Source organism: Pleurodeles waltl, chromosome 9 (assembly GCF_031143425.1).
Source record: "Pleurodeles waltl isolate 20211129_DDA chromosome 9, aPleWal1.hap1.20221129, whole genome shotgun sequence".
Taxonomy (NCBI): Eukaryota; Metazoa; Chordata; class Amphibia; order Caudata; family Salamandridae; genus Pleurodeles; species Pleurodeles waltl.
In genome coordinates this window covers 1,178,648,289-1,178,674,163 of record NC_090448.1, presented here as the reverse complement: position 1 = coordinate 1,178,674,163, position 25,875 = coordinate 1,178,648,289, and the positions used below count along the sequence as shown (strand labels likewise).

Sequence of the window (25,875 nt, the reverse complement as noted above, 5' to 3'; positions counted from 1 at the left end):
CTCCAGGGATCTAGCACTGCAGCTTTGCAGGGTGTGTGTATATGAGTGTGTGTGCATGTCTGTCTCTGTGGTGCGTCTGAATGTTTGTGGTGCGTCTGAATGTTTGTGGTGCGTCTGAATGTCTGTGGTGCGTCTGAATGTCTGTGGTGCGTCTGAATGTCTGTGGTGCGTCTGAATGTCTGTGGTGCGTCTGAGTGTCTGTGCGTCCCTGAATGTCTGTGTGTGCGTGTCTGAGTGTGCACTTGTGTGTCTGAGTGAGTGCGTATGTCTCAGAGTGTGAATATGTCTGTGTGTCTCTGAACGTGTGTCTGTGTGTCTCACTGTGTGTGAATGTGTGTGTCCTCACATATCTGAGTGTGTGTCTGACTGTGTGTCTGACTGTGTCTTTATGCGTCTGAGTGCATGCATGTCGGAGTGCTTGTCTAAATGTGTGTGTATGTTTGAGTTTGTGTGTGTCTGTGTGCTCGCGTGTTAGTGTGTCTGTGCGTGTCTTGAGTGTGTGTTTGTGTTTGAATATCTGTCTGACTGTGTGTCGCTGAAAGTGTGCATGTCTATGACTGTGTGTGTGGCTCTGAGTGCGTGTGTCTATGGGCTGTGTGGCTTTGAGTGTGTGCATGTCTGTGACTGTGTGTGTCTGACTGTCTATGACTATATGGCTCTGTGTGTCTGAGTGTGTGTGTGCGCATGTCTGTGTGTGCGTGTCTATGACTGAGTGTGTGCTCAGTAGCTCACTATGATTTTCAGTGATCAGAAGTAGCTCTCACTACGGAAAAGGTTGCAGAACCCTGCTCTATGGTATACTTGTTCAATCAATCAAGATTCATAAAGTGCAGCAAATGATCAGTGAGTGACTCCAGGAGAGGGGTTGCTAGCTGCTTCGAGTTGATATGTTCATTGGAACAGCCAGGCCTCCAGTCCTTTCCGGATTCCCTGAGTGAGAGTGCTGGGGCGTTCCTGAGGTGCAGGGGAAGGTGTTCTGAGCTTTGGCCACCAGGTATGTTAAGGCGTCCTCTGCTGTGGCCTCTGCAGATCCAGGGGGTGTCTGCGAGGAAGAGGGAGGCAGATTGTAGTGTCTGGTCAGTTGGTGGAAGGTCATGTGTTTGCTGATGTATGCTGGTCCTTCCTTGTGTAGGACTTTGTAAGTGTCCGCAACATCTAGAACTGGCATCTCCTCTGGATTGGGAGCCAGTGAAGGTTCTTGAGATGGGAAAGGATGTGGTCCCTCTGGGGAGGTTGAGGATGAGTCTTCCTGATTTTTGTATTGTCTTCAAGAGGTGTGCAGTGATTCCCACTTAGGGCCCGACTCACAAAGGTAAACTTAGACCAAAAGTCTAAGTTTACACCAAAAGTCTAAGTTTATTGGTAGTAAAGTTAGACTTTTGGCCTAAGTTTGGACTTTTGGTGTAAGTTTAGACCAAAAGTCTAAATTTAGAACAAGTCTAACTTTACTACGAGTAATGTTGACTTTTGGTCTAAGTTTACCTTTGTGATTTTGGCCCCTAGAGTGTGTTCCCATAGTCCAACCAGCTGGTGACGAGGGCTTCGATTGGGAGCCACCTGAAGATCTTGCAGAGCATGCGTAGGGTGTGGAAGCATGCAGACAAAACTACGGTTACCTGTTCCTGCATAGATAACTCCATGTCCAAGATGATGCAGAGGTTGCAGTGTGGTCTGTCAGGGCGGGGGATAGGCCGAGTTCAGCAGGCTACCATGTATCGTTCCATTGCAAGATATTGTTTTGTAAAGTGCTCTAAAGCCCCTGGCTACACAAAAGTAAATAACTCAATACACTTGTATCTCACAGTTCAGCCACATACACCAGTATGGCTAATCCTAGCCCTTTCTTTCCTCCTGTGTAGGCGATGGTGGCCTGTTACCCTGGCAACGGAGCCGGGTACGTGCGACATGTGGACAATCCGAACGGGGATGGGCGCTGTGTCACCTGCATATACTACCTCAACAAGAACTGGGACTCCAAGGTATGATGGAGGGAGGACTTGGAACGCAGGGTACGGGTCCCACAGAGAGAAGAGGGGTGTCCAGAGACCAGGTGCGCGGTCCAATGGACACAGGGTTCGGGTCCTGGAGACAGGGACACAGGAGGAGGCCCAGGGACACACGGTGGGTGTGTGGGGGAGCAGAGCAGAGCACGGAGGCCCACGAGATACGGGGTACAGATGCTTGAACATGGATTGAGGGCTCCTGAGAGACTAGGGGTGGAATGACGGTTTGGAAGCTACCCTGAGCGATTACCAGTGGTTAGAATTTCTGTAATTATTTCTCCTATCACCTTCTGTGTGTTTGATGTTCCATCCTACGTAGCGAAGGAATGCCCAGTTGTGCCAACTGATCCACTGGAATCAACCCTGACTGTTGAGATCATGACTAGGGCAAAACCAGTCCTGGGTGCTTGTGTTCCTGTTCGGGGAGCGCCTGGCCTGGCAGTTCGGGCTGGACTGTTCCCATTGGAGCAGGGTCTAGACTGATGTGCATATAGTTGGGTCCAAACTGAGGTGGCATGGTGGATAGAAGAACGAAGGTTATCCTACCCCAGGATGTCCTACCCCGAGCGATTGCCAGTGGTTAGACCTATTGCAAGCATGTCTGTCATCACCTTTTGTGTGTTTGGTGCCAACACAATACAGGGTGCGCCCCAGAGACACAGGGTGCAGGGTCTCCTGGATACAAAGTGCGGGTCACAAAAGACAGGGTGAGGCCAGTTGATGCAGGGTGGGTCCCAGAGGACAGAGGGTGCAGGGTGGGTCTCGGAGGAGAGAGGATGCAGGGTGGGTCCCAGAGGACAGAGGGTGCAGGGTGGGTGGATGCAGAGTGGATCCCGGAGGACAGAGAGTGCAGGGTGGGTGCATGCAGGGTAGGTCCCGTAGGACAGAGGGTGCAGGGTGGGTGCCTGCAGGGTGGGTCCAAGAGGACAGGGTGCAGGGTGGGTGGATGCAGGGTGGGTCCCAGAGGACAGAGGGTGCAGGGTGGGACCTGGAGGAAAGAGGGTGCAGGGTGGGTCCCAGAGGACAGGGTGCAGGGTGGGTGGACGCAGGGTGGGTCCCGGAGGACAGAGGGTGCAGGGTGGGTGCATGCAGGGTGGGTTCCAGAGGACAGGGTGCAGGGTGGGTGGATGCAGAGTGGATCCCGGAGGACAGAGGGTGCAGGGTGGGTCCCGGAGGACAGAGGGTGCAGGGTGGGTGCATGCAGGGTGGGTCCAAGAGGACAGGGTGCAGGGTGGGTGGAGGCAGGTTGGGTCCCAGAGGACAGAGGGCGCAGGGTGGGACCTGGAGGAAAGAGGGTGCAGGGTGGGTGCATGCAGGGTGGGTCCCAGAGGACAGGGTGCAGGGTGGGTCCCGGAGGACAGAGGATGCAGGGTGGGTGCATGCAGGGTGGGTTCCAGAGGACAGGGTGCAGGGTGGGTGGATGCAGGGTGGGTCCCGGAGGACAGAGGGTGCAGGGTGGGTCCCGGAGGACAGAGGGTGCAGGGTGGATCCCAGAGGACGAGGTTACATGACGCCCCCAACACATAGGACTGTGTGATACGCCCCATCTGTTGCTGCCCCCCAGAACACGCTGTAACCCTCCCTTTCTCCCGCGCAGGTGCACGGCGGGGTGCTGCGGATATTCCCCGAAGGGCAGCGCTACGCGGTGGACATCGAGCCGCTGTTTGACCGGCTGCTGCTCTTCTGGTCCGACCGGCGGAACCCGCACGAGGTGCAGCCCTCCTACTCCACCAGGTGAGTGCGGCTCCGTCAGTGCCCCCCAGTACTAGGATCACTGCTGTCAGCGCACCTCTGTGCGAGCAGAAGCACCCCTGTGCCACCCCAATACTAGGATCACTGCTGTCAGTGCACCTCTGTCCCATCAGCAGCACACCTGTGCCCCCCCAGTATTAGGATCACTGCTGTCAGTGCTCCTCTGTCCCTGTGCCCCTCCAGTCCTACGGTCACTGCTGTCAGTGCACCACTGTCTGGCCCGCAGCCCTACTCCACCAGGAGAGTGTGGCTCAGTCACTGCTTCTCTGTCGCACTGCCAGCAGCCCCTGCTATTCCAGTACTAGAATCACAGAATGGTCTCACAGGACACCTCTCCCACTGGCAGCAGCCCCTGCTATTCCAGTACTAGAATCACAGAATGCTCCCACAGGACACCTCTGTCCCACCAGCAGCAATTCCTGCCATTCCAGTACTAGAATCACAGAATGCTCCCACAGGACACCTCTGTCCCACCAGCAGCAATTCCTGCCATTCCAGTACTAGAATCACAGAATGCTCCCACAGGACACCTCTGTCCCACCAGCAGCAATCCCTGCCATTCCAGTACTAGAATCACAGAATGCTCTCACAGGGCACCTCTGTACCACCAGCAGCAGACCCTGCCATTCCAGTACTAGAATCACAGACTGCTCTCACAGGACACCTCTCCCACTGGCAGCAGCCCCTGCTATTCCAGTACTAGAATCACAGACTGCTCTCACAGGACACCTCTCCCACTGGCAGCAGCCCCTGCTATTCAAGTACTAGGATCACAGGCAACCCTTCCAGTGCACCTCTCTCCAACCCCCAGCACCCCTACTATTCCAGTACTAGGATCAGAGGCGATAGTTCCAGTGCACCTCTGTACCACTGGAAGCAATCCCCCCCTAGTCCAGTACTAGAATCACAAGTGACACTTCTAGTGCACCTCTGTATCACTGGCAGCAGCCCCTGCCATTCCAGTACTAGAATCACAGAATGCTCCCACAGGGCACCTCTGTCCCACCAGCAGCAGTCCCTGCCATTCCAGTACTAGAATCACAGAATGCTCCCACAGGACCCCTCACTACCACTGCCAGTAGTCCCTGCCATTCCAGTACTAGAATCACAGAATGCTCTCACAGGGCACCTCTGTACCACCAGCAACAGTCCCTGCCATTCCAGTACTAGAATCACAGACTGCTCTCACAGGGCACCTCTGTATCACTGGCAGCAGTCCCTGCTATTCCAGTACTAGAATCACAGACTGCTCTCACAGGGCACCTCTCCCACTGGCAGCAGTCCCTGCCATTCCAGTACTAGAATCACAGACTGCTCTCACAGGGCACCTCTCCCACTGGCAGCAGCCCCTGCTATTCAAGTACTAGGATCACAGGCAACCCTTCCAGTGCACCTCTCTCCAACCCCCAGCACCCCTGCTATTCCAGTACTAGGATCAGAGGCGATAGTTCCAGTGCACCTCTGTACCACTGGAAGCAACCCCCCCCCCCCCCAGTCCAGTACTAGAATCACAAGTGACACTTCTAGTGCACCTCTGTATCACTGGCAGCAGCCCCTGCCATTCCAGTACTAGAATCACAGAATGCTCCCACAGGACACCTCTGTCCCACCAGCAGCAATCCCTGCCATTCCAGTACTAGAATCACAGAATGCTCCCACAGGACCCCTCACTACCACTGACAGTAGTCCCTGCCATTCCAGTACTAGAATCACAGACTGCTCTCACAGGACACCTCTGTATCACTGGCAGCAGCACCTGCCATTCCAGTACTAGAATCACAGACTGCTCTCACAGGGCACCTCAGTACCACTGGCAGCAGTCCCTGCTATTCCAGTACTAGAATCACAGACTGCTCTCACAGGACACCTCTCCCACTGGCAGCAGCCCCTGCCATTCCAGTACTAGAATCACAGAATGCTCCCACATGATACCTCTGTCCCACCAGCAGCAATCCCTGCCATTCCAGTACTAGAATCACAGAATGCTCTCACAGGGCACCTCTGTGCCACCAGCAGCAGTCCCTGCCATTCCAGTACTAGAATCACAGACTGCTCTCACAGGACACCTCTGTATCACTGGCAGCAGCCCCTGCCATTCCAGTACTAGAATCACAGAATGCTCCCACAAGACACCTCTGTCCCACCAGCAGCAATCCCTGCCATTCCAGTACTAGAATCACAGAATGCTCTCACAGGGCACCTCTGTACCACCAGCAGCAGTCCCTGCCATTCCAGTACTAGAATCACAGAATGCTCCCACAGGACCCCTCACTACCACTGACAGTAGTCCCTGCCATTCCAGTACTAGAATCACAGACTGCTCTCACAGGACACCTCTGTATCACTGGCAGCAGCCCCTGCCATTCCAGTACTAGAATCACAGAATGCTCCCACAGGACACCTCTGTCCCACCAGCAGCAATCCCTGCCATTCCAGTACTAGAATCACAGACTGCTCTCACAGGACACCTCTCCCACTGGCAGCAGTCCCTTCCATTCCAGTACTAGAATCAGACTGCTCTCACAGGACACCTCTCCCACTGGCAGCAGTCCCTGCCATTCCAGTACTAGAATCACAGACTGCTCTCACAGGACACCTCTCCCACTGGCAGCAGTCCCTGCCATTCCAGTACTAGAATCACAGACTGCTCTCACAGGGCACCTCTCCCACTGGCAGCAGCCCCTGCTATTCAAGTACTAGGATCACAGGCAACCCTTCCAGTGCACCTCTCTCCAACCCCCAGCACCCCTGCTATTCCAGTACTAGGATCACAGACTGCTCTCACAGGACACCTCAGTACCACTGGCAGCAATCCCTGCTATTCCAGTACTAGGATCAGAGGCGATAGTTCCAGTGCACCTCTGTACCACTGGAAGCAATCCCCCCCTAGTCCAGCACTAGAATCACAAGTGACACTTCTAGTGCACCTCTGTATCACTGGCAGCAGCCCCTGCCATTCCAGTACTAGAATCACAGAATGCTCCCACAGGACACCTTTGTCCCACCAGCAGCAATCCCTGCCATTCCAGTACTAGAATCACAGAATGCTCTCACAGGGCACCTCTGTACCACCAGCAGCAATCCCTGCCATTCCAGTACTAGAATCACAGACTGCTCTCACAGGACACCTCTCCCACTGGCAGCAGTCCCTTCCATTCCAGTACTAGAATCAGACTGCTCTCACAGGACACCTCTCCCACTGGCAGCAGTCCCTGCCATTCCAGTACTAGAATCACAGACTGCTCTCACAGGACACCTCTCCCACTGGCAGCAGTCCCTGCCATTCCAGTACTAGAATCACAGACTGCTCTCACAGGGCACCTCTCCCACTGGCAGCAGCCCCTGCTATTCAAGTACTAGGATCACAGGCAACCCTTCCAGTGCACCTCTCTCCAACCCCCAGCACCCCTGCTATTCCAGTACTAGGATCACAGACTGCTCTCACAGGACACCTCAGTACCACTGGCAGCAATCCCTGCTATTCCAGTACTAGGATCAGAGGCGATAGTTCCAGTGCACCTCTGTACCACTGGAAGCAATCCCCCCCTAGTCCAGCACTAGAATCACAAGTGACACTTCTAGTGCACCTCTGTATCACTGGCAGCAGCCCCTGCCATTCCAGTACTAGAATCACAGAATGCTCCCACAGGACACCTTTGTCCCACCAGCAGCAATCCCTGCCATTCCAGTACTAGAATCACAGAATGCTCTCACAGGGCACCTCTGTACCACCAGCAGCAGTCCCTGCCATTCCAGTACTAGAATCACAGACTGCTCTCACAGGACACCTCTCCCACTGGCAGCAGCCCCTGCTATTCAAGTACTAGGATCACAGGCAACCCTTCCAGTGCACCTCTCTCCAACCCCCAGCACCCCTGCTATTCCAGTACTAGGATCAGAGGCTATAGTTCCAGTGCACCTCTGTACCACTGGAAGCAATCCCCCCCTAGTCCAGTACTAGAATCACAAGTGACACTTCTAGTGCACCTCTGTATCACTGGCAGCAGCCCCTGCCATTCCAGTACTAGAATCACAGAATGCTCCCACAGGACACCTCTGTCCCACCAGCAGCAGTCCCTGCCATTTCAGTACTAGAATCACAGAATGCTCTCACAGGGCACCTCTGTACCACCAGCAGCAGTCCCTGCCATTCCAGTACTAGGATCACATGCAACACTTCTAGTGCACTCCCTGCTTATTCCAGTACTAGGATCACAGGCGGTAATTCCAGTGCACCACTGTACCACTGCAAACAATTCCTGCTATTCCAGTACTAAGATCACAGAGAGCTCTGTCAGTGCACTGTTATCCCCGTGTGTACACACAGAGAGACACTCTCAGGTTTTAGGTGCTCTTGTGTTTAGAAATCTAACTGTGACATGACTTCTGTTACGGATCCTGGTACAAACAACTGTCTATATGATTCCTTTTTCAATCCGACTTGGTACATTGTGCCTTTTTATGGATGGCTAAAATGTTTGAAGGGGCCTGCACTACTTGAATCAGACTGTTAGATTATTGCCCTGAAGAAGTTCATTTGAACGAAACGTGTTGACTGTATGGGTTTCTAACTGGAACTGTATAAAGAATATCGGGTCACTGTGTCAAACTGTTTTCTTCTGTAAAGTGGACTCAAGTGATTTGATGAATCTTGGACTTGGAGTAGAATGCATCCTGATGGGTTGCTTTCACCACCACTCTTGTTTCAGCTCTGCAGTAGAACTTTCTGTAATCTCTGATGTTTCTTCTGCCCCCAGGTACGCCATGACCGTCTGGTACTTCGATGCCGAAGAACGAGCCGAAGCGAGAGAGAAGTTCAAGAACTTAAACGGTGAGAACCTTTCATACCACCCCTCGAGCTGAGAGTGCAGGCCACCCCTCATCCCACAAACATCAGTCAATGAAATACTTGCAAGTGCCACAAACACCCAGAAGCAGCTTGGGACCTATTAGGCTGACATGAAGGAAAAGCACCGAACTAGGAATCCACTCCAGAGGAGTTTTCATCAGAGGCGTAGAAGCGTTATGTTTGCAGCATGTGCTGCTGCAGGTCACATTCTCTGCATAGCTTTGTTATTTAGAGCCTCATTTAGAGCTTGATTGAGGGGGTTACTCCGTCAGACACGTGACAGATATCCCGTCCGCTGTATTACGATTCCATTATATCCTATGAGAATCATAATATGGCGGATGGGATATCCATCACGTTTGCAATGGAATAACCCGTCCGACAAACTCTAAACCAGGTCTTAAGTGTTGAGCTAAGACAAAGAAAAAAGTTTAGTTTTTTGCAAAATGCTATATGACTTGACATTGCAGAGAGAGTCCTATAGAAAGTTGCTTCCAGGCTTCAGAGGATATAGCAGAGAACAATTTGTGTCCTAATCGAGATCATTCGAAGTGTGGGGCTGGTGCCATAACTTGAGACGCAGGAGCCCCGATGCCAGATGAAGCTCGATGGACCAGGCACAGACATTTAAACGGATTTGTTTTTCTACTGGCAGCCAGTGGAGTTTACGCCTGGCCTCTATAACATGGTGAACTTTACATTGACCAGAAACCCGTCTCTTGGCCGCATTCTGGATCAGCTGGTGAAAGCCATTAATATCCGGTATTGGCATAATCTGACCCAGAAAGAAGAGCTTCAGTCACCATAGTCACTCGGCCGTTTAAAGGAATGACCTGAAAGTCCTTACTCAAAAGATGTCATTGATGGAAGCATGCTGACACACTAGACTATAGTTTTGCTTCACGCAAAAGCTCCTTGTGAAGTTTGCATTAGATTTTTGACCACGCTAGCTGCTTGAAAATTTACCAATATAATTTCCTTTAACAAAAAACTGCAAGTGGAGAAGTGAGTATATAGCGGCCCGGCTTGGCAGGCTTTAGTGGCACTATAAGGAAGGTAAAGCCGACCCTGCTTCCCAGATGGCACCGGCAGCTGACGAGCAGTCTGATCTCACTAGTCGAGTGGCTTGGGCTGCAGTGTCTTCCTGTATGACTTATGTCACCTACTTTTACTGGAGAAAACGTTGTGTTGTGCTTTTTTTTCTTCCCTTAAAGTACACAACAGTCCTCTTTATGAAGTGCTACTTCATGGGTAGAAAGTCAGAATAGCAGCCTCATGAGCTCTGCGATTTTATGGATAAATTAGCTTGACCACTTCTACCTTAACATTCTTGGAGTTTTCCATGATCCTGCACACACACATATATATATATATATATATATATATATATATATATATATATATATATATATATATATATATATATATATATTTATATTTATTCAAAACGCAGGAAAGCGCCGGATTTAAGGCACACAGCGTATTCCTGACCTCTTCCCCTGCTGCGGCGCACAATGGGCTGCCTAGCGCCAACGCAAGCACCATGACACCGTGGTACAAGGGCGCCTCCGTTGCATGCAGCATTATTTTTCTGCATTAAGGGACATTTTTCCTGCACAAAAACAATCATTCGAGACATATTCCTCCTCCTGTGTGTGCTGCAGAAGAAGAAAGAGGAAATAACGAGGAGAAATAAAGGTTCGATGGCATCTGTCGCTGTAGATACGCATGTTTTGCAATAGCTCGCCATCTGGTGTTGGGCCGGAGTGTTACAAGTTGTTTTTCTTCGAAGAAGTCTTTCGAGTCACGGGACCGAGTGACTCCTCCTTTTGTCTCCATTGCGCATGGGCGTCGACTCCATCTTCGATTGTTTTTTTTCCGCCATCGGGTTCGGACGTGTTCCTGTCGCTCCGAGTTTCGGAACGGAAAGATAGCTACTTTCGGAAGATTTTCGTCGGTATTGTTGCGTTCGGGATCGGCGTAGTTAGATTCAACACCGCGTCGAAGGATCAAAGAGCTCCGGTGCCCTTCGGGGGTAGTTTTTTCGATCCCCCGTCGGGGCCTGGTCGGCCCGACCGCGTGCTGAAGAACGCCGATGGAACGGACCCTGTTCCGTTTCTGCCCCAAATGCCACAATAAATACCCCTATACAGACCAACACTTGGTCTGTAACCTGTGCCTGTCACCTGAGCACAGTGAAGACACCTGCGAGGCCTGTCGTGCGTTCCGGTCCCGAAAAACACTCCGAGACCGTCGAGCCAGAAGACTTCAGATGGCGTCCGCGCCGACAGCCCACCAAGAGTTCGAGGAACAAGAAGAGGAAGGTACCTTCTCGATCCAAGACTCAGACTCCGAAGGATTCGACGATACACAAACCATGAGTAAGACGTCGAAAACCACTCAGAGGAAGATTTACAAGGCCCAGGGGACGCCACTGCCACCAGGCCATGGCTCCACCCATAAATTCGGTGACCGACCGTCTGCACCGAAAAAGGCCCAAACAGTGCCGAGATCGTCCGACTCCGGTCGAGACACCGGCACGCAGCCTTCTCGGGACCGAGAAAGTGCTGGAGACAAGCATCGACACCGAGATGCCGGTGTAGACACGGCTCGACGCCGAGACAGCGGCCCCGAAGAAGATCGGCGCCGACAGGTTTCGGCCCCGAAAATGAAAAAAGTCACCTCGGAGCCGAAAAAGGACGCAGACAGGGTTTCGGTCCCGAAACAAACTGCAACCGACCCAGCTTCAGGCTCTTATACAGAAGAGCACTCGCTAACCTCCCAAATGCAAAAGCATAGGTTTGAGGAAGAGCTACAATCAACTGATGTGGACCATACGCAAAAGCGTATTTTCATACAGCAGGGGACAGGAAAAATAAGCACCCTTCCCCCTATTAGAAGAAAGAGAAGGTTGGAGTTCCAAACTGAACAGACACCACAACCAAAAGTGGTGAAAAGAGTTACCCCACCACCTTCTCCTCCGCCCGTGATTAACGTCTCGCCAGCACAAACTCCATCACACTCCCCAGCTCACACCACCATAAGCCAGGGTGACCAAGATCAAGACGCATGGGACCTATACGACGCCCCAGTGTCAGATAACAGTCCGGAGGCATACCCTACAAAGCCATCTCCACCAGAGGACAGCACCGCGTATTCTCAAGTGGTGGCTAGAGCAGCACAATTTCACAACGTAAGCCTCCACTCAGAACAGGTCGAGGATGATTTTTTATTCAACACACTCTCCTCCACCCACAGCTCATACCAAAGCCTGCCTATGCTCCCTGGTATGCTCCGGCACGCAAAAGAAATCTTTAAGGAGCCGGTCAAAAGTAGGGCAATCACACCAAGGGTGGAAAAAAAGTATAAGGCGCCTCCTACAGACCCGGTTTTCATCACTACACAGCTGCCACCAGACTCTGTCGTTGTAGGAGCAGCTAGGAAAAGGGCCAACTCCCACACATCTGGAGATGCACCACCCCCAGATAAAGAAAGCCGCAAGTTCGATGCAGCTGGTAAGAGAATCGCAGCACAAGCTGCAAACCAGTGGCGCATCGCGAACTCCCAGGCACTACTTGCACGCTATGACAGAGCCCATTGGAACGAGATGCAACATCTCATTGAACATCTGCCCAAGGACTTACAAAATAGGGCAAAACAAGTGGTTGAGGAGGGACAGACCATTTCCAACAACCAGTTCCGCTCCTCCATGGACGCTGCAGATACAGCTGCACGGACAATTAATACATCTGTAACTATCAGAAGGCATGCATGGCTCCGAACGTCTGGATTTAAACCAGAGATTCAACAAGCAGTTCTCAATATGCCTTTTAACGAAAAAGAACTGTTCGGTCCAGAAGTGGACACAGCGATTGAGAAACTCAAAAAAGATACGGACACTGCCAAAGCCATGGGCGCACTCTACTCCCCGCAGAGCAGAGGGAATTACAGCACATTCCGTAAAACACCCTTTAGAGGGGGGTTTCGGGGTCAGAGCACACAAGCCAGCACCTCACAAGCAACACCGTCCAGTTACCAGGGACAGTATAGAGGAGGTTTTCGGGGACAATATAGAGGAGGGCAATTCCCTAGGAATAGAGGAAGATTTCAGAGCCCCAAAACCCCTACTACTAAACAGTGACTCACATGTCACTCACCCCCTCCACACAACACCAGTGGGGGGAAGAATAAGTCATTATTACAAAGCATGGGAGGAAATCACTACAGACACTTGGGTTCTAGCAATTATCCAACATGGTTATTGCATAGAATTTCTACAATTCCCTCCAAACATACCACCAAAAGCACAAAATTTGACAAAACATCATTCCAATCTCCTGGAGATAGAAGTGCAGGCACTATTGCAAAAGAATGCAATCGAATTAGTGCCAAACACACAAATAAACACAGGAGTTTACTCACTGTACTTTCTGATACCAAAGAAGGACAAAACGCTGAGACCAATCCTAGACCTCAGAGTAGTGAACACTTTCATCAAATCAGACCACTTTCACATGGTCACACTACAAGAAGTATTGCCATTGCTAAAACTACACGACTACATGGCAACTTTAGACCTCAAGGATGCTTATTTCCATATACCAATACACCCATCGCACAGGAAATACCTAAGGTTTGTATTCAAGGGAATACATTACCAATTCAAGGTACTGCCTTTCGGATTAACAACCGCACCAAGATTCTTTACCAAATGTCTAGCGGTAGTCGCTGCACACATAAGAAGGCAGCAAATACATGTGTTCCCATATCTAGACGACTGGCTAATCAAGGCCCATTCGTTAATAGAGTGCTCAAATCACACAAATCATATCATACAAACCCTCTTCAAACTAGGGTTCACCGTCAACTTCACAAAATCCAAAATTCTGCCGCGCAAGGTACAACAATACCTAGGAGCCATAATAGACACATCAAAAGGAGTAGCCACTCCAAGTCCACAAAGAATTCAAAATTTCAACACCATCATACAACGCATGTATCCTACACAAAGGATACAAGCAAAGATGGTACTACAACTCCTAGGCATGATGTCTTCATGCATAGCCATTGTCCCAAACGCAAGACTGCACATGAGGCCCTTACAACAGTGCCTAGCATCACAGTGGTCTCAAGCACAGGGTCATCTTCTAGATCTGGTGTTAATAGACCGCCAAACTTACCTCTCGCTTCTGTGGTGGAACAACATAAATTTAAACAAAGGGCGGCCTTTCCAAGACCCAGTGCCACAATACGTAATAACAACAGATGCTTCCATGACAGGGTGGGGAGCACACCTCGATCAACACAGCATACAAGGACAATGGAACGTACACCAAACAAAACTGCATATAAATCACCTAGAACTTCTAGCAGTTTTTCAAGCACTAAAAGCTTTCCAACCAATAATAGTTCACAAATACATTGTTGTCATGTTGTCTGTTTTGACGAGAATGTATTATCTAAACAAGCAAGGGGGGACGCACTCCACGCAGTTAAGCCTGCTAGCACAAAAGATTTGGCGTTGGGCAATTCACAACCAAATTCGCCTAATAGCACAATTTATACCAGGGATCCAAAATCAACTCGCAGACAATCTCTCTCGACATCACCAACAGGTCCACGAATGGGAAATTCACCCCCAAATTCTGAACACTTATTTCAAACTCTGGGGAACACCTCAGATAGACTTGTTTGCGACAAAGGAGAACGCAAAATGCCAAAACTTTGCATCCAGATACCCACACAAACAGTCCCAAGGCAATGCCCTATGGATGAACTGGTCAGGGATATTTGCTTACGCTTTTCCTCCTCTCCCTCTCCTTCCTTACCTGGTAAACAAACTCAGTCAAAACAAACTCAAACTCATATTAATAGCACCAACTTGGGCAAGGCAACCCTGGTACACAACGCTGCTAGACCTATCAGTAGTACCCTGCATCAAATTGCCCAACAGGCCAGATCTGTTGACACAACACAACCAAAAGATCAGACACCCAGATCCAGCATCGCTGAATCTAGCAATCTGGCTCCTGAAATCCTAGAATTCGGGCACTTACAACTTACCCAAGAATGTATGGAAGTCATAAAACAAGCAAGAAGGCCATCCACCAGGCACTGCTATGCAAGTAAATGGAAGAGGTTTGTTTGCTACTGCCATATTAATCAAATACAACCATTACACACAACTCCAGAACAGGTAGTGGGTTACTTGCTTCACTTACAAAAATCTAACCTAGCTTTCTCTTCCATTAAGATTCACCTTGCAGCAATATCTGCATACCTGCAAACTACCTATTCAACTTCCCTATATAAAATACCAGTCATTAAAGCATTCATGGAGGGCCTTAGGAGAATTATACCACCAAGAACACTACCTGTTCCTTCATGGAACCTAAATGTTGTCCTAACTAGACTTATGGGTCCACCTTTTGAACCCATGCACTCCTGCGACATACAGTTCCTAACCTGGAAGGTGGCATTTCTCATCGCCATTACTTCCCTAAGAAGAGTAAGCGAGATTCAGGCGTTTACTATACAGGAACCTTTTATACAACTACACAAAAATAAAGTCGTCCTAAGGACCAATCCTAAATTTTTGCCAAAGGTTATTTCACCGTTCCATCTAAATCAAACAGTGGAACTTCCAGTGTTCTTTCCACAGCCAGATACCGTAGCTGAAAGGGCACTACATACATTAGATGTCAAAAGAGCATTAATGTATTACATTGACAGAACAAAAAACATCAGAAAGACTAAACAACTCTTTATTGCATTTCAAAAACCTCACGCAGGAAACCCAATTTCAAAACAAGGTATAGCCAGATGGATAGTTAAATGCATCCAAATCTGCTACCTTAAAGCTAAACGACAGCTGCCCATTACACCAAGGGCACACTCAACCAGAAAGAAAGGTGCTACCATGGCCTTTCTAGGAAACATCCCAATGCAAGAAATATGTAAGGCAGCCACATGGTCTACGCCTCACACATTCACCAAGCACTACTGTGTAGACGTGTTATCCGCACAACAGGCCACAGTAGGTCAAGCCGTGTTAAGAACATTATTTCACACTACTTCCACTCCTACAGGCTGATCCACCGCTTTTGGGGAAATAACTGCTTACTAGTCTATGCAGAACATGTGTATCTACAGCGACAGATGCCATCGAACTGAAAATGTCACTTACCCAGTGTACATCTGTTCGTGGCATCAGTCGCAGTAGATTCGCATGTGCCCACCCGCCTCCCCGGGAGCCTGTAGCAGTTTGGAAGTTACCTTCAACTATTTGTATATGTATCATCTCAACCTTAAATAGGTGCATACTTAGTCACTCCATTGCATGGGCACTATTACTACAATTCAACTCCTACCTCACCCTCTGCGGGGAAAAACAATCGAAGATGGAGTCGACGCCCATGCGCAATGGAGACAAAAGGAGGAGTCACTCGGTCCCGTGACTCGAAAGACTTCTTCGAAGAAAAACAACTTGTAACACTCTGGCCCAACACCAGATGGCGAGCTATTGCAAAACATGCGAATCTACTGCGACTGATGCCACGAACAGATGTACACTGGGTAAGTGACATTTTCATTATTTCTCCTTGTTGCACCTCAACCTGGGGAGCCGTATGGTTTTAGCTCATTCCCAGGTTGAAAAGGTCTTGTACGTCTGGTGAAGCATCAAAAACCATGGGTATTGAGCGGGAACGCCCACCGCAACGCCTTCCTGGGTGATTTGTGCCACATTGCGTTACTCCAGATTTTTGGAGCCACTCAAAGCCAAGCAAAGTGGTATTGCGTGACTTCAAAAATTTGACTTCGAGGTTTGTGTCACGCATGTACTACATTGCGTGGTGCAAACGTGACGCAGCCCTATCATAAATATGCCCCTCAGTCTTTTTGAATTCACTGTTGATGCCCGTGACTGAAAGCTAGGATTACAAGTAAGTAACTTTTCCTTTGCTGGTGCAGTGTAATGTGACACCTCAGATCCTTGTCCTGAAGTCTCTGGACCTCTGTGCCCACATGCCCACAGCTGGCACTCAGTTCTCTTGTATAACCAAATGTCTCTTTCCTTTACTGCAGCCTCTGGAAAGAAGACCAGACCTCCAGGTGAAGATGGCTCCTGCTGACCTCTCCGCATGTTTACGAAGCCCATCTTTCTTCCAGAGGGACAGCCTGACTACGAACAGGAGGTGGCCTGGCGTGGCCTCGCCCGCGGGCAAGTTTGGGACTTCCCTGCATAAGGAGTGGCTTGGACTGCAGACACTGGGTATCACCGAAGGCCCATCTGCACCCTGCACCTTTGCTTCTAATAATGGGCCTGGAGTGTAGCTCCCTGAAGAGAGCTTGAGACAGCCTTTTGGTACAGATGTGGGCGCCTTCTCCAAGAAGCAGCTCTCTAAGCACTTTACAGCTGTGGAGGAAGATGTCACTTGCTGGAGACAATCTTTGACGTGTCCTGGAAATGGAGCTCGGGCATTGCCAGGGCAGGTGCGTTAAAAAGCAGAGGTGGCCTCGGTCAAAGGCGGTCCCTCCCTTCACCACTGGTTTGGGTTTTAAAATGTGATTTCACGGTGTACACCGCTGCCTCGCAGAGGTGGGGGTCTATGCACTACTGCAGATCCCTTGCCTGGGCCAAGCTAGCTTTCCAAGAAGTCCTCGTGATACCCGGGCAGAGTCTGTTGTTCCATATTGCAAGGGCTGCCAACACCTGGACAGCTTCACCCGGAAGTAATGCAGACACACAGGTACAGCACCTGGAAGGCTTGACCCGGAAGTAATGCAGACACACAGGTACAGGGTGTAAAAGGAAGGGCTGCCAGCACCTGGAGGGCTTGACCCGGAAGTAATGCAGACACACAGGTACAGGGTGTAAAAGGAAGGGCTGCCAGCACCTGGAGGGCTTGACCCGGAAGTAATGCAGACACACAGGTACAGGGGGTAAAAGGAAGGGCTGCCAGCACCTGGAGGGCCTGACCCGGAAGTAATGCAGACACACAGGTACAGGTAAAACGTGCAGGACTGTAAGAGGCCGCTAGGGGGAGGTACGGCGCGAGCTGCAAGGACCCGGGCAGGGGGTTTAAGTTTTCAATGAGGGCAGATGCCTCAAACCCCACAACCCTGACTTCAAAGAACCACAACAACCCCAGGGGCATGCACAGACTGTCAGTGGAAGGGGCCTCCCAGCTAGCGGGCTACATACACAAACACCCCCTTGCTGGGTCTGGACCCCAAGAGGGAAGGAGCCAGGATTACTTGCAACCAGGGGGAATCTTGCAGCTTTGTTTTGCAGGTAATCCGGGGGAGGGTCAGTCGGGAGACCCCCTCTGTCTAGTTCCTGAGTAGCCTCTTGAAGGACACGCCTGCTCGTTTCATTTGTTAAGATGGTGAAACATGTTGAAATGTGGGCTCTGTGCCCACAACCCCAAACTTTCCACAACTGGGCACTATTGCAATAAACTGGGGAATGAACTCTTCAGTGGGGGGGGGGGGGGCATCTGCCCTGCCCACAGATTGGTCTGCCCACCAGTGGCTGTGCACCGCAGCATTTCCTAACCTTCCTCTGGGGGTTCAGGGTGGCAAGGACGCGGTTAGGAGCACTGCCTCTCGTCACTTTTCCTTCCGGCCAGTCCGCTTCGGTGAGAATAATGATTTTTTACTTGAATATTTTTATACTGTCTGCAAATGTTTCTATTAATTTTGGTGAAACTAATGTTGGCGACTATTGTAAAATAAACACACAATGCGCTGGAATTGATTGGTGTTTGATTTATTTCGCCTCTGAATGCCCAGGCCTGTAGCTGAACTCCTTAACGTAATGAAAGACCTTCAGTATTGCACCACGTCATATCCGCGAGGACGCTTTGCCATTGGGTTGTATAGCACACGCGTGCCCTTACCTGATTGGTCAGTCTGGCAGTGAGGGCTGCAGGGAAACTGACTGGTGAGATGGTTTCAGTCCCCGTCACCGGATGCCAGGCTTCACACGAGGCCACTGCAACACCCTCTGCAGAGGCAATGGTCACAGGCACTTGGGAGGACCTAGATAAATACAGTGGTGAAACACAACATGACTGTCCAGGCCCTTCACACAGCCAGCAACCTCTGTCACCATGACAACGGATGCTTCCTACCTGGAGTAAGGGGCCCACATGGGCAAGTTGAGCACCAGACACCCACGGAGTCCAAGGGAGGGAGAGACACATACATGTCTTAGACCTGCAGACAGCCTGTCTGGCCTTGAAAACCTTTCGAGCACAGGTCATGGGGAGGACAGGTCAATCCCAGATAGATGACACTGCCGCCAAGTTTTAGCTCAACAAACAGAGGGGGACAAGATTACACGTGTTGTCCAAAAAAATCACAAAACGTATGGAAATGAGCCCTGCAGATAAACACAATACTTGTGGAAATACAGCTGCCAGGAGTACAGAAGACGGACGTCGACAGGTTAAGCAAACACCTCACAGTAGTGGGAGATAAAACAAGAAATAGTGGAAAAAATCTTTCACATGTGGGGCGCTCTGCCACCTCTCACCACCAGGTACCCAAGCCAACAACCACTAGGGAATGTCCTGTCATTAGACTATCAGCGAAATTTGCATACCCTTACCACCCAATCCCAAGCAGACCACCACCACCCTAGTTCTGATAGCACCCCTTCTGGCCAGAAAGACATTGTTTTCCGACCTGGTGGAATTGTTGAAGCCTGCACCCAGGACAGTACCATCCTCAAATACCCCACCTGCCGGTTTAAGAGCCGCCTGGTGGCTCGCTTAAGGTACATCTCTTGGCCAGAGTGGCGTACGCAAGGGGCGTCGTAGGACACAGTTTCTTCCAAACACCAGTCATCAAGAGATTCCAGGAAAGGGCAAAAAGGTGAGTCCCCACCCCAATGTGGAACCTAAACGTTGTGCTAAGCCAGATTATGAAACTATGTTTGGAGTCCATGCATAGCTCACTACTCAAACACTCAAAACCGCCTTCGTAATTGTGATCACGTCTCTTCACTGGATGACTGATCACTAGGCCCTCAACACTCGAACCTTATCTGCGAATTCAGAGTCGGGGTGGTAATGCGAACCAACCCACAGACCTTGCCAAATGTTTTGTCGCAGTGTAATGTAAATTGAGTGATGGAGCGACTGGTTTATTTCCAAAAGCCAAAGTCTCTGGCTGAACGAGTCCTTCATACGCCGGACACCAGAAGGGCCATCCTGTATAACCTGCAAGAAACAAAAAGAAAATCAGGAAAGGAAAGTCATCCTTTGTTTCCCTTGCCCCCCGACTAAAGGTTCGCCGGTCACTAAGGAAAGTATCACTAGACGGCCAGTCCAACCAATCCGAAAATGCCACAAGATATCCGGAGCGGCTACAGGATGAAACCAAGAGCAGACTACAAGGAAAAAGGAGCAGCGACCACATTCAATGCTGACTAGTCCATAAATGACCTCTGCATGACAACCACATGGTCTTCTGTGCACACCTTCACTTATGACCTTTGTGGACATCCAAGCTAACAAGGAGCCACAGGTGGGACAACATGTTCTTGGAAACCTGTTTGCAAAGACAATCTCTTTCCAGAAATCAATGCCCAGCATCTGAATCCAGAATAGATTCATGCAGCAAAACAAACTGGTTTCTTACCTGTAGGAGTAGTTTTGCAGCTTGAGGAATTTTCTGGATTGACATATGATTCTCTCACCTCCACGGATAACTTCATGAATTTGTGACAAGGGGGAGGTGCATCAATGCACAGAAGAGGAAGCCAAAACTACTAGAGGGTCACAAATGAGAAAAAAAGAATCTGAAGATGGTGTCCAGGCTTCCAAGGCATGTGTCTGATGTCATCAGAGGAGTGATATAGCATTAAAAGGTCAATGACGCCCACTAAATAAAAAAAGACCACAGGAAACCATTCTGGACCCAAACACTGGATGGCATGATGATGCACATCATGTCGGTCCAGAAAAATTCTTCACGCTGCAAAACTACTGCTAAAGGTAAATTACTATTTCAGTTTGCTGTGTGAATCTTCTGTAGATTCACACACTGTGCATTATTCCACCATCTAGTGGTTGGGTCTGGAAAGTCTTTTGTTTATTTTGTTTTGCATTTTTCTCTTGGGCATTGAACAGTAGGTGGGCATACCCTTCCGCCATGACATCAGATGCACCCCCATAGGCCTGACTGCAAGGTCACCATTGTTAGATTTATTTTTTCTGCAGTTGGATACGGAAGCAGAGTCTACAGCTCTGAGTCAGAGAACCTGAAGATCTGATGGATAATGGCAAAAACCACAAATATACTGAACAAAAGCATCTTTGGTATAAAAAAAAGTTCTCTGTGGGAGAAATCACGGAAGAAACCCCCAAAACGCAGTTTCTTTCTACTTGGCTTCGACCATGAGGTTGAGAATGGTCAACACAGGGGTGGCAATTGTTGTAGAGTCACTGTTGGTTCCCTGGAGGTCTGAAAAACAACCTTGCTATATGTTCTCCTCAGTGATAACACAAAAGGACAAGGTGCGCAATTTGTGTCGATCCTTGCTGTCCGAAGACACGGACTTGCGGCTGTTCACGTTGATTTTCCCTGCAAGCAGCACGGTTCCGGAGCAAATGGACCCAATCGCAAGTCCCCAAAAGCCTGAATTGAAGAGTTTCAGAGCAACACTGAGGGCCCAGGACCTGAGAGGTATCTCTTGCGGGTCAGGAACTTGCTGACAATGGGTCCAGGAACTGCTGGGTTCAGATCAGGAGGCCAGCTGACTACCCTTTTGAGTCACTCTGGGGTCCTGGGTTCAGGATGGTGGTTAGAGGTCTAGTTCTTCTTCCCCCAGGCAAGACACTAGCAGGCGGCAGGTCAGCAAAGCAGGGTAGCAGTTCCTTGTAGAGCACCAGTCCAGTAGAGTGGCAGTCCTTGTAGCAGTGCAGTAGTCCTTCCTGGAAGAATATCCACATGTCCAGAAGTGTACTGAAGTGGTGGTGCATGAGGTCCTTCTTTTATATGCTGGTGTCCTGGTTCTGTAAGGTGGGAGAAGCTTCTAGATAGTATCTTTTAAGTGCATGGAATTCCCCACCGCCCCTGGCTCAAAGCTGGGTGAGGTGACAGTGTAGGGCCGTTAGGTCCTTTGTGTAAAGACAGGACACAGCCTATTCAGATGTGAGTCTGGGTTCAACTCCGCCTTCCCATCCTGCAAGTGATAGCCCATTCAGTCACACTCTAAGCTCCCATTGTGTGTGGCTCTCTAGGAAGAATACATAAAGCCCAACTACATGACTATGTGACCAGAGACCAAATGCCTAAGGCAAGAAAAGATCTAATTTGTAAAGGTGGCATTTTCAGAATTGTAATTTAAAATCTGACTTCACCATAAGTTAGAATTTTAAATTAGGAATCCAGAGACACCACACATAAACTGGTTATCTGTTCCCATTTGGAAAGCACACATAAAACGGAATAAGGCAACTTCAATATTATCATTTGGGAGGGATAGGCCTTGCAGTAGTGAAAAACACATTTGAGAGTTCTTCACTATCAGGACATTTAAAACTTGAAAGAACATGCCCTACTTTTTACATGCACTGCACACTGCCATCTGAGCTGTCCGGGCCTACCGTAGGGGTGACATGTATTAAAAAGGAAGGGTTGGGCCTGGCAAATGGTTTATTTTTGCAGTGTTTAAATGGCATTTAAATCTGCACACAGGCTCTGCAGTGGCAGGCCTGAGACATGTGTAAAGGGCTACTTGAGTGGGTGGCACAATGAGTCCTGCGGGCCACTAGTATTTAATTTACAGGCACTGGGCACATATAGTGCGAATTTACTCAGGATTTATAACTACATTTTATCTGGGAATTGGGGCTAAGCTAATATTACCATGTTTTAAGGGATGAAGATATGCACGTAGGCACTGGTTAGCAGTGTCAAAGTGTGCAGTCTCAATGCCAGCAAAAACAAATTCAGCAAAAAAAATAGAGGAAGGCAAAAAGTGTTTTTTTGGCGGGGGGGGGAGGGGCGGAGGACCCTGCAGAGAGGTTTAGGTGCAACACTAATGAAACACAAAGAATACTTTAGGTTTTTGGTCAACAATTCATAATACTAATCCAAACTGCTTTTATTTGGGATAAAGTTAGCATGAAGAGAATTTCACATAATGCCTTGCCGTGGTGGCAGGTCACCTCTGAAAGCAGGGGGTACAGGTGTAGTCCTGTGAGACCAGTGCCATGTGAAGACGAGCTGAATGTGGAAGTACAGAGTGTGGAGAAAGTAATACATCCCTTAAAGAACTGGGGCGTTCCCTGAATTTGGAGAACTCCTCAACACCCGAGAAAGGGAGAGTTTTCCTAGGAGTGGCGCTGAACTCGAACACGTGGAGGGTTTTCCCTGTGCAGCAAAGACTCCTTGGATTGATGGCACAAGCTCGTCTCTTCCAGAAGGGTCAGTCTCTTACAAAGATAAAGCTGCTAGGAACAATGGCCTCTTGTTGCCACTGATGCCAGATTGCACAAGAGACCAATAAAGGAACATTTACGGAAACAATGGTCACAGGGAACTGGCAGGGTCTAGTGGTTGTTACAGAGAAGGTACAAAGGGGGAATGCAATGGTGCAACATTCGGAATGTCTCAACAGGCAAGTTATTCAAACTACCGCCCCATCTGGGACCATTATAACAGATGCATCCCACACATGTCGGGGGGCACACATGGGGAAACTGACTATCAGAGGGGAAAGAAAACCACAGGAAGTGATCAAACACATGACTGTGCTGGAGCTCAAGACACTACTTGAAAGAATCCCACCTACACCTCCGAGGCAGTACTGCTGGATCCAGACAACACAACAACGATGTTCTGCCTGAACAAACCAGGAGGGACAGGATCCGATGTCCTATCCAAACCAACGCATGAAATAGGGGCTTAACGGTAACAATCATACGCCTGCCAGGTGTACAGAAGGTAGGAGAGACAGGCTAAGCAGACAAGGAGGCTCAACACAAGAGTGAGGACCACAAACAAGAAGTGGTACACAATTTCACACCAGTGGGGCACACTGTACCTAAACCTGTACACAACATGCACAAAGGCCCAGATTTACGAGAAAATGACGGAGCGTGACTCTGGGCCACATTTGGCAGCACGGTGCCTGTCATTTTCTGTATACTGGGATGCGCGTATTTTTTTTTTTTGATAAAGAATTTTTATTGATTTTTGCAAAAGAAAAAATAACCACGATACAAAGGTCATAACACGATGCCAACGGGCATCCAACATTGGTCGAACCTGTGATCCCAGATAGCACTAATATTAAAGATAACAAATAACATAGTATTCAGGAGCCTAGTGCGGCTTCCCATTTCCCCCATATCCTATTATATTTATTCGGACATCCTCTAGCCTCATATACAAGTTTTTCACTCTGCGCACACCAATCCACTCCCTGTCTCCATTTAGCCAACGATGGGGCATTCTTGGCCTTCCAGTTTGCCACTATGTCCCTCTTAGCCACTAAGCACGCCACCCCAAGGAAAATTCGAACTGGTCTCCTTAGCTCGATGTCACCCATGATCCCGAGGAGGAGGGGTAGAGGCTCTCTCTCTATATTCTCCTGCAACACCTCAGAAATCTCCCCCAGGACCGCTCCCCAATAGGCTACCATGGCCGGGCAGGTCCACACCATGTGGAAGAAGTCAGCTGTAAGGTTTCTGCAGCGAGGGCACTCCGCGTTGGGGCGGAGGCCCGCTCTGTGTAGTTTGTCGGGTGTGAGGTATGCTGTGTGCAAAAAGTAAGTTTGTATCAATCTGAAACGGGTGGCGATCGCCAGGGCCCGCGGGGCCATTAGCGCCTCACCCCATTCCATCTCTTCCATGGGGCCCACCCACCCCTCCCATCTCTGGCGAAGTACCCCCAGGGAGCCCGAGGTGCCGGAGACCAGGGTGCGGTATATCTGGGAAACACCTCCCCTACCTAGGCTCCCCATCAATGCCTTGGCCTCCATGAGGCTGCATTCAGGTATGTTTTCCCCCTCTCGGATGTGTACTGATAAGGCATGTCGGAGCTGGAGGTATCTGTGGAACTGTGTCTTGTTTAATGAAAAGTTTTTCTGGAGATCTTCAAAGGACCGTATGTGTGACCCGTTCCAGACATCGCCTAGTGTGGAGATGCCTATGTTGTCCCAGTTCCGAAACCCCTCCAAGCCCGCCACCTCCACCAATTGCCTCCCATGCCACAGTGGGGTCTGCTGGGTAAGTCGTCCCCACCACCCCGTTGACTTTTGAGCCGTCCGCCATCCCTGTAGAACCACCCTGGTCACATCTGGGACGTCTCGAGAGATCGGACCTCCATAGAGGGTGTCCAAAATCCGTGGGTAACCCATCGTTTGGAGCTCCAGTCGGTACGCCGGGTCTGTCCACCCACCCCCCATCCAGTCATTAATCACAAGTACTTGTGTCGCGAGGTGGTAGGAGTGGATATTGGACATGCCCAAACCTCCATCATATACATCCCTCTGGCAGGTTTTGAGCGCTAATCGTGGGCGGGCTCCGCTCCATATAAATTGACGCACCAATGAGTCCATTTCCCCAAACCATTTCCTAGGGATGGGATGGGGAAAATTTTGCAGGAGGTAGAGGAGCCTAGGAAGGATCATCATCTTATAGAGCGCGATTCTACCGAGCAGGTTAAGGGGGAGTGTCCTCCAGTGTAGGAGATCACTTCTGATTTTTCTGGTTAACGGTGTAAAGTTAAGTTCCCATGTCAACTCAGGGAGAAGTGAAATATACATTCCCAGATATTTGAAGCTATTTCTTCGTACTGGAATGTTTCGCTGCCAGTCCACACAATCCCCGGAGCGGTGTAGGGGGACCAGTAGGGACTTGTCGGGGTTCAGGATCAGCCCCGAGGCTTCCGCGAAGAGGCCCAGGATCTCTAGCACCCGGGGGCCACTTTTAGCCGGGTTGGATAGGTATAGGAGGACATCGTCTGCGTATAGCGCCACACGGTCTTCTGCACAGGCAGGCCAGGACCAGCCCTCGATCAGGGGGTCTCCTCGCAGCAGTATCGCAAGAGGCTCTATCATTAATGCGAAGAGCAACGGGGATAGCGGGCAACCCTGCCGGGTTCCGCGGCCAATAGGGAATGGGTCAGAGACCACTCCATTCACCCGGACTCGAGCTGTCGGTTTGGAGTACAGGAGTCTCACCAGGCCTCGGAATCTGGGACCGAGTCCATTTTTCTGCAAGACCAGTTCAAGGTAAGACCAATCCACTG

General features: G+C 49.9%; 1 protein-coding gene across 4 annotated transcripts in view; it reads left to right on the top strand.

Moving 5' to 3' along the window:
• LOC138260510 (prolyl hydroxylase EGLN3-like) overlaps positions 1–25,875 on the top strand; it is a 121,200-nt gene that overhangs the window by 42,866 nt on the left and 52,459 nt on the right. For 2 of the 4 annotated variants that reach the window (XR_011198865.1, XR_011198864.1), the window contains exons 2-5: positions 1,860–1,979; positions 3,601–3,737; positions 8,513–8,586; positions 16,690–17,613. Coding sequence is in view for 2 of the 4 variants with exons in the window: in XM_069209099.1 (XP_069065200.1) it covers positions 1,860–1,979; positions 3,601–3,737; positions 8,513–8,586; positions 16,690–16,736 (378 nt within the window). In the remaining 2 variants the exon portion in view is untranslated. Of the gene's footprint in view, positions 1–1,859; positions 1,980–3,600; positions 3,738–8,512; positions 8,587–16,689; positions 18,361–25,875 lie in introns of those variants that run through there. The other 2 variants (XM_069209099.1, XM_069209100.1) reach the window with 1 other exon arrangement.